At 35.2% G+C, this 8,936-nt stretch overlaps 1 protein-coding gene across 1 annotated transcript; it reads left to right on the top strand.

The window, feature by feature from the left end:
• Window positions 1-495: 495 nt before the first annotated feature.
• Window positions 496-4,371, top strand: LOC107828263 (caffeoylshikimate esterase-like). The gene is made up of 8 exons (XM_016655552.2): window positions 496-827; window positions 1,202-1,231; window positions 2,112-2,241; window positions 2,353-2,499; window positions 2,678-2,808; window positions 3,149-3,286; window positions 3,562-3,660; window positions 3,758-4,371. The coding sequence occupies exons 1-8, from the start codon at window positions 543-545 to the stop codon at window positions 3,974-3,976; spliced, it is 1,179 nt and encodes a 392-aa protein (XP_016511038.1). The 5' UTR covers window positions 496-542; the 3' UTR covers window positions 3,977-4,371.
• Window positions 4,372-8,936: the final 4,565 nt, after the last annotated feature.

The following is an 8,936-nucleotide window of genomic DNA, read 5'->3' on the forward strand; positions in this document are numbered from 1 at the left end:
AGGAAGAGGAAGTTTTCTCATTAGCTTGAATGAGTACAAGAGAGCTGCCTTTATAGACTCATACACACGTGACTCTAATCACCACTAACAATGTTTAACTAATTCTAATAACAGTTGTACATTAGCTGGCTTATTACACACTAACAAAGCCATTTATTTAGCTAACTATTTCAATACGCTTACTTTTTAAAAGGAAATTTAAAGCATACTTTACGAATATACACTACGAGATCTACGATCTCATTGAAAATCCAACAAGCTTGCATCACTTAAGACAAGATCTTTCTATTTATTTTTGCCTATCTTTTTCCAAAAGCAAAAAAAGAGAAATTAAAAGAAGAAGAAGAAAAATACTATAGTAGTCAAACCTCAAGTTTTTCAGTTAATCAAACAATAGAGAAAATGGTCCAAATAGTAACACATTGGAAGTCATTATGAACGTGCACTAACTATTCACTTGTCGGCTTATTGCCACTTTTTAATACATCGGAATCTTTAAAAGCACATTTCCACTATGTGTGTGTAAATGATCATTCAATAAAATGGACCTTACTCTAACTTCCACTTTCCGACCATTTTTACAGCCTGAATTCTCAGTTATTCACCGGAAAATTAACCAACCCATTATTCTCCATCATAATTTGAAGTGTAAACCATTTTCAAAGAATAAAGTGATTACTATGGCAATTAAAAAGGCAAGAATTGAAGGTGTAAGTGAAGCATTAAATGAAATTGCTTCACAGAATTTGGATCATGCTCCTGCTAGAAGAAGGGTTCGATCAGCTTTTATTGCTACTCAACAGCAGCTTGATCATATCTTATTTAAGGTTGGTTTTGTCTTAATTATGTTAAATTTAGTGTTTTTTGGTTTTCTTGGAGTTAAAGATTAAATTTTTAGTGTAGATTTTGATTATTTTACTTCATAAGTGCTTCTGATCATGTCTTGTTGGTTGGGGTGTCTTGATGTTAAAATTAGTGTCTTTTTTTTTTTTTGGAGTTAAAATTAATTTTTTTAATGTAGATTTTGATTCTTTTACTTCATAAGTAGCAGCTTGATCATGTCTTAATTAGTATTAAAATTAGTGTCTTTTTGGTTTTCTTGGAGTTAAAGGTTGACTTTTTTTAATGTTGATTTTAATTCTTTTACTCCATAAGTGATTTCTAATTTTTTTTGGTTCTTTTACTTTAATGGGTTTTGCAGATGGCTCCAGCTGATATCAGAGAAGATGAGGTATTTTACTTTATTTATACTGCTCTTATGCTTGTACTAGAGTTTTGTGTATGACTAATTGTGGGAAAAGAAAGTGTTAAAAATCTTGATTTTAAGTTTTGTGGTTCAGTTTTGCTCTGTGTGTAATGTCATTGAAGTTGATTACTAATTAATCACCTCAATCACTTTTTATTTGTTTCCAATGGAATGACATTGATTTAAATGAAGGATGAAGTCAAAATTAGGAAAGTGAAAATGGTTTTTTAAATGAGGGAGAGAACGGAACTCAGGTGTGTTAGGTAAAACAGAAGAAGAAAGAGATCTTGAAGTTTTTTCATGGAAGTTTAACCTTGTTGGCTATGACAAGAGTCACGATTAACAAAAAATGGATTCCAGTTATTCTAACTTTGGTTTTCTTTGTTGAATGTGATCTACTACTCTTATTTGTTAAAATAGTTATGTTAAAAGATATGTACTGATATTTGGATTAGTTGTTGAGGGCATATCTTTTCTGGGGCTTTTATTTCCAAGTTTTGGCTTATTATTACACTTCTTTTTATTGGTGCATGCCCTGTCAATTTTATGGCTGCATTCCCCTAATGTATTTCTACTAATATTATTACATACTTATCAGAAAACAAAAAAAATGAAGTAAAGGAAGGTTAATAGTGCTTACTTGATCTATAGCAATGACTTGTAATCTTAGGATATTGGACATATATGGAGCATTGTGTATTAAATTGCTAATTGTTCTCATCGGTATGATTTGTCTGTTTGATTGATGTAAGATTATGGAGAATCAATCTTATCTCCTCTTGTTCTTACTATATATTAAATCTGTAATACTCTCGTTCGGAAAAGGAGTCCGTATATTTTCATAAAAAATCTGTGGATTTTGTAGTGGTATGAAGCAAATTCGAAAGGCCAACAGATTTTCTGTAAAAGTTGGCTGCCAAAGCCAGGGGTACGAATTAAAGGTGCTTTGTGCTTTTGTCATGGATATGGTGATACCTGCACTTTCTTCTTTGAAGGTTCGTTCGTTATTATCTCTTTAACTCCAGAACCAATTGTAGCATGACTCTGTTCATTATTATCAACAAGTAGTAGCCTTTAATAATCTTTTGTATGATTTGTTGATTCAGGTATTGCAAGGTTTATTTCGGCCTCTGGCTATGCTGTCTATGCTATTGACCATCCCGGTTTTGGCCTCTCGGATGGTTTGCATGGATATATTCCTGAATTTGATGGTATAGTTGACAATGTCAATGAGCAGTATGTGAAGATAAAAGGTATGTCGCAGAGAGGTTGTGCTCTGTCATAATTTCATACGATAATGACCATCAGCAATAAGGTTTTCTGTGAACATTCCCATTCGGAGTTAATTCATTCACGATTTATTCTAGTTTTTGTTAGAACATGCTAATTCTCGTTAACAATGTAATGATAATTTCTCTTGTGATGGAGCAGGTAGGCCGGAAATTAGCGGTCTTCCCTGCTTTATATTTGGGCAGTCAATGGGAGGTGCAATTGCTCTAAAAGCTCTTCTTAAGGAACCACGTCAATGGGATGGAATTGTCCTTGTTGCGCCAATGTGCAAAGTAATATTATCTTTTAACTAACTTCTTATATTATGTCATCTCCAAGTTCCATTTTCTCAATTTATTGTGATCTGACCCGAATACCAAATATTACGTGTCTCTTCGGCCTTTCCATTTGAATCTTAGGTTCTTAAATTTTCTAAGACTCTAGAGTTAAGTGTTTATAAGCTAAATAGAAACAAATAGGCTAACTCAAGTGTAGAAAGAAATTATACATTCCTCTGAGCATTTCCGCAGAATGCTGTGTTTCTTGAATTTTTACATTTGCAAATGTTTCGTGTTTGTTGGAATTTAAACATTCTTAATGCTAGAATTTCGCTGACCCTGTGTTGCTGCTAAGATTGCAGAAGACATGACGCCACCATTTCTCCTGCAGAAAGTCTTGATTTTTGTGTCTAACATTACGCCACAAGCAAAGATAGTCCCTACTAAAGATTTGGCAGAATTGGCATTCAGGGAGTTCAAGAAAAGGAAAATGGTAACGTCGCTATTTACTCTCTAATATGTTAAGTCAAAAAAGAATACTGGCCAAATGATGACTACTCTAAACTTCCGTTTGAAGAAAACTACTTGCATATATAGTTAGCCTGGACATGAACTATGTTAAATTGCCGAATTTGAGAAGAAGAGACAACGAATATTAGTAGTTGCAAAAAGCAAAAGAAAGCCCACCGCGTTGGTGTTCAATGTATACTTAGCACAGCACGGAATTGATGCTTTACTGAAGCTAATTGTTGTTTCATTCTTTTCTAGGCTCCATACAATGTAATCTCTTACTCCGATAAAACACGTGTAAAAACTGCTGTGGAACTCTTAAACGCTACAAAATACATCGAATCACAAGTGGACAAGGTCAGTACATTTCCACGTTTATCGACTAAGCACTATCTTATTTTCCAGTTTTGTCCGAAGAAATTAATTAACAGTTTGTATGTAACAACGCATGCAGGTGGCATCCCCGATGCTCATTCTTCACGGAGCTGCAGATAAAGTGACGGATCCTCTCGTGAGTCAGTATCTGTATGATAAGTCCTCGAGCAGCGACAAAACTCTTAAGCTCTATGAAGGAGGCTATCACTGTATTCTTGAAGGTGAACCTGATGATAGAATTCTTACTGTGCTCAATGACATTATCTCATGGCTTGATTCTCGTTGCTCTCCGAATTAGGCTTCAGTTTTTAAGGGGTTTTGCAGAGGGATTTCTTGTAGTTGGGAACCAACACCATTCATCTAGTTTAGGAAATGTGATACTAGACAATAAAACCAAATTCATTGTGGGATATAGGCATATGGCAATATTTTGTAACTGCTATTGTTATTGTTGGGTGATTTGGTTCTGAAGCTGAAATTTAGGCGCCCAGCAAGTGAAGCGAGGGTTCGATTCTAGGTCGAAACAAAATTATGATGATGAGATGAGTTGAGTTAAAAAGTAAGGATTCATATTGTCGAGCCCCCAACTTGTTTGGGAATGAGGCATAGTTATTGAAACTACTGTTTGTTTGTAGTTTTTCGTCAAACACAATCTTATAGTTTTGAGTTTTGGATCATTCTAAAAGATGTCAATCTTTGGTTCTAAGTCTCAAAATAGAGGAGTCACTACCACCAATCATTTTCAAGACTGCAACCACATTTCACTTTTCAGTCATTTTGTTTTTGTTTTATTTGTTTCTTTTTCATTTAATTTAATAGAGTGGAAAAACAAAAACTGAAATGAGCTGCTGGAAGATCATCAAGGCTCCATTTGAGCACTCTTATAAAAAAATCTTGAAGAAAAATTAGTTCGAGAAAACAAAAGTATTTGAATTGTTAATTTTTTTTGGAGTTCTGTTCTATTGACAAAATGGTTTTTAGAATAGTGCACCGGGGCATATTTTAAACAAGGAAAATGGTCGAATTGTCTTTTGTACTGATTGAGCAACATTTCCCTCCGTTATACTTTGCGTCTAATCTTACCCCGTCGTTAGGGAAAATATCTCATTTTGTCTTTGACCCCTAATTGAGCTCTAACTTGAAATATAACGGATGATAAGTTTAAATCATGGACCTTTTCCTCGAAATATAAATATGAAATCCACCCATTTCACGCTGGAGCTCCGTTAATAGCATGGACAAATACAAGATAATTTGCTTGAACAATGGTATATAATAACCCAAAGTATGACGGGAGGTATTGAGCAATTTTCAGATTGTACATGAGCAACTTTAGACCTTTTCCCTTTAATCAATTCAGAAAATGGTATCAAACAAACAGATTCAGAAAAAAGTGCCAACTTCTTAGAAAAGGTTGCATGGACAAAACACCACCTAAAAATTCATAAGAGAACAGCAGTGGGGAAGTAGTAGTACATAGTATATTGTGGTTGATAGAAACACTTCAATGAGACAATGGCAAAAGGAGGGCCATTAATTGGACTTCATAATCTTTGAGCATGCCTTTCATTGACATGATTTTACTTATGACAAAACAGTGTAATGTGTAAGGCTAAGTTTTGTCTGGATTATCCTCAAGGTATAAATGTCTTCTTCTATTGTACCTTAACTTTGATGCAACAACATGCATAAAGGACATCTATATACTGTATATATATTTCATGCTCACTTCTCTCTCCAATTCCTTCTAGGTGAGCTTGTTCATATTGTCGGTTTCAAGTCTTAATAAAGAAGGAGGGTTGCAGTTGGCTGGCAACCAGCGTAAAACTTGTCAATTCATACTAAATCCTCATAAATAACAACAAATGGGGTCAGGGGACGGTAGTGTATAAACAGACCTTAATCGTACCTTGTGAAGGTAGTGAGGTTATTTCCAATAGATCTTCGGCTCAAGAAAAGTATAATCCATAATAAATCCTCATAATACAAATATTTTGTATGATGATGATATGAGCTGAGCTTAAATGAAAAAGTGATGATTCATATAGCCGCCCTAACTTATTTAGGAGTAAAGCGTAGTTGTAGTTGTTGTTGTTTCTCTTTCTAGCTTTGTCCATTACATTTATGTAACAGCCCAGCCCACAGTGATATTGTCCATTTTGGACCTAGACCCGCACAGATTTAAAATGCGTCACTAGAATCTAAGGCGTGTCTACTTATATATCCAGCATCTCTCCCGTGTTTTGTCAAAGTGGGATTCGCCTAAGGTGTCACATATACCCCTCCCCCCTTCGTGACTCAGCGTCCTCGCTGAGGTTTGCCCCACCACAGTTCAAGGTTGCACACGGAGTGGCTATGATACCATATGTAACAGGCCAGCCCACAATGATATTGTCCCTTTTGGGCCTAGACTCGCACAGATTTAAAACGCGTCACTAGGGTCTAAGGCTTGTTAATTTATATATCCATCATCCCTCTTGTGTTTTTGCCAATGTGGGACTCTGTCTAAAGTGTGGGGTATTACATACACCCCCTTTTATGGACTCAGCGTCCTTGCTGAGGTTTGCCCCACCGCATGGGATTTGCCTAGACTCAGCACTGAGGTTTGCCCCGCCTAGCCGAGATTTGCCTAAACTCAGTTGAACTCGGACCCACCATCAGCAAGGCTGACACAAGAGTGGCTCTGATACCATCTGTAACAGCCCAGCCCACAGTGATATTGTCCGCTTTGGGCCTAGACCCGCACGGATTTAAAATGCGTCACTAGAATCTAAGGCGTGTCTACTTATATATATACTCAACATCTCTCCCGTGTTTTGTCGATGTGAGATTCGCCTAAGGTGTCACAATTTACCTCCCTCAAATTTTCTCAATGTTTAAACAATCTCATGTGTATTGTACTATAGGTTACTACGACGAATGCATCTGTTTCGAGTACAATATAATGTTGTTCAAGATACAAATGTGAAATTTTAATTTATAGAACACTTGCTAATCAAGCATAGTACCCTTTAAGAATATATAATGAATTTTGCAAGCAAATAATTTTTTGAATTTAGAGTAGGTTTTTCTTGTCCTAAATAAAACACTTGAAAAGGTGATTGAGATTAATAAACTGAGACATAGAGGCGGACAAGACAAAACCAAATGTATAGCAATAAGAATATAAGAAGGATGATCCAGATTAATTACATGAGGAATAAAAATACTCATTTCCTAAAAATTTAAAAAGAAGTATTCCACAGATATCCTTGGCATAGCCCAAATTAGCCCATCCAAAATCTTGGGCTGATTTGCGCAGTATATATACCCCAAATTGAATCATAAAAATTTATAAAAGCATGAAAAATAATTTTTTTTGCTTGTTTGATTTGTTTACTACAGTCATAATAAATAAATTAACTAAATAAATAACTTTTGTTAATTTAATTTGATACATAAACAAATTATAAAAGAACAAACAAACTATTGAAAAATGGTTATTAGTTGGGTGAGTTGTGTTACAACTTAGGACCCATTTTTTAGGCCTAATTGATTCATCCATCTTTGATCAGAACAAACTTTGGACAGGTTATGACTCAACCTACTTATTAGTTCAACTCTTTTTTATCCCAAATTAGTTCACCATAAAATAGTACGTATGATGTTATGATCAATGTGTATTTTTCTTAACATTTTTGTTGGCAAATTCTTGGATCTATATTTTTCTTCCTTATGATCTTTATGTTGGAAAAAGGTGCAACAAGAAAGAATATAGTGATAGTCACTCTCTCTCTCTCTCTCTCTCTTTTTTGGGCCTGTCCAAGATATCCAGATCTAATTGAGAAAAGAAGATAACAAGTCAAACTTCAACTCTTACTTTAATTTATATTAGTTGTACTACATCTAGTTTTCTTAATTGTACTATATTATCTAGTTCTCTCTTTAATTACTAGCTGCTTTATTATCATATATAGGCCTTTCCACGGCTAAAACTATAGAAATGAGCTCGAGGACAAAGAAGTTGATGTGATTTTACTAAGTAAGTTTAATCCAAATTAATGTAAGAAATATTTCAGTAATAAGTTATTTTCCTGTAAAACGGTACAGTTGAATTTGTACGTGGTTTCTAGACAAGTGAGCTAATTTGATCCTGAAATAATTCAATAATTGAATAAATGTATAATGCTTAGCCTTAAAATATAGATGAAATAGCAGGAATGATACTTCTGGGAACAAGGTTTCCAAGCACAGCAATGATGAGATCAAAGAGCAAGAAAATCAGATTGAATTATGCTTTGTGTAGAATACAATATAAGTTTTGCCAGAGAATTCGTGTCCCTTACAAAGATAACTGAGCTCACTATTTATAGCTATGTCTAGGGAAGGAGGTCCTAGGATCGTATCCTCCTTTAATGTTAATTTTGAGGGTCATTGATGTAGACGTAACGTTGAACATAAGTGCCAAATTCTCTGTAACGGACCGTCGCTCTTAATTCTGCAGAATATCACCTATTAAATGCTACCGGGCACAGAGCATTTAACACATCTTTATGAACGTTATCCTTTCCGGTGACAAGAAGAATGTTTGCGTTCGGTCTTCGGCCATCCTCGTCTTAGGTTCCACGTGTCCTCTCTTTAGACGACCACGTGTCGTATCATATTTTACCCTATACAGATAGTCCTCCTGCTTTCTGGTGATATAAATTTATGTTACCGAAAAGTTGGTAGAAACACTTTTTTTTGCGGGAATTACTATAACTCCCTCTGAAGGTTCCAGACAGTTGATTAAACGCACGTCTCTCCGCATTTAATGCTCCAAACAAGCGTCATCCCATGATTCAGCACAACTTTTTTCGATGATCGAGGTAATCATGGCCATGAATTTAACCGCCAAAATTTTACTTATACGCAACATTCTTTTCCTTTGCATTTCATAATTTCTCGAGCTTCCCATTTGCATATTTGTTTTCCATACTTTCTCTAATTCTCTTTAAACATAAAACCTTTTCTTTCTTCTTTTTCAATGGCTTCTTCCTCCAAGCATGCTGGTTCTTCAAAGAACAAGAACAAATCTGAGGATTTTGCTCCTCCAACGGTGAGTTCCATAATTCCAAGAAAACTCAGTATCACAAAGGACCTTGAAGAGAAATTCCCTACTGTTAACCCTCGTACATAGGCTTTTAGTAGGTACCCTTCTTCTATTCGTCCTTTCAGTATTCCTGCTGTGAAGGAAGACTGTCGCTTCCATGAGTTGGATATCATTGCTCCTGATCTAC

This window comes from Nicotiana tabacum, chromosome 24 (genome assembly GCF_000715075.1).
Source record: "Nicotiana tabacum cultivar K326 chromosome 24, ASM71507v2, whole genome shotgun sequence".
Lineage (NCBI taxonomy): Eukaryota > Viridiplantae > Streptophyta > Magnoliopsida > Solanales > Solanaceae > Nicotiana > Nicotiana tabacum.

Excerpts from the sequence above, each read along its gene's own strand:
- LOC107828263 (XM_016655552.2), top strand. The coding sequence starts at position 543 with ATGGACCTTACTCTAACTTCCACTTTCCGACCATTTTTACAGCCTGAA. Across the intron at positions 2,809-3,148 it reads TTGTTGCGCCAATGTGCAAA|ATTGCAGAAGACATGACGCC; the intron begins GTAATATTATCT and ends GTTGCTGCTAAG. Across the intron at positions 3,661-3,757 it reads TCGAATCACAAGTGGACAAG|GTGGCATCCCCGATGCTCAT; the intron begins GTCAGTACATTT and ends CAACGCATGCAG.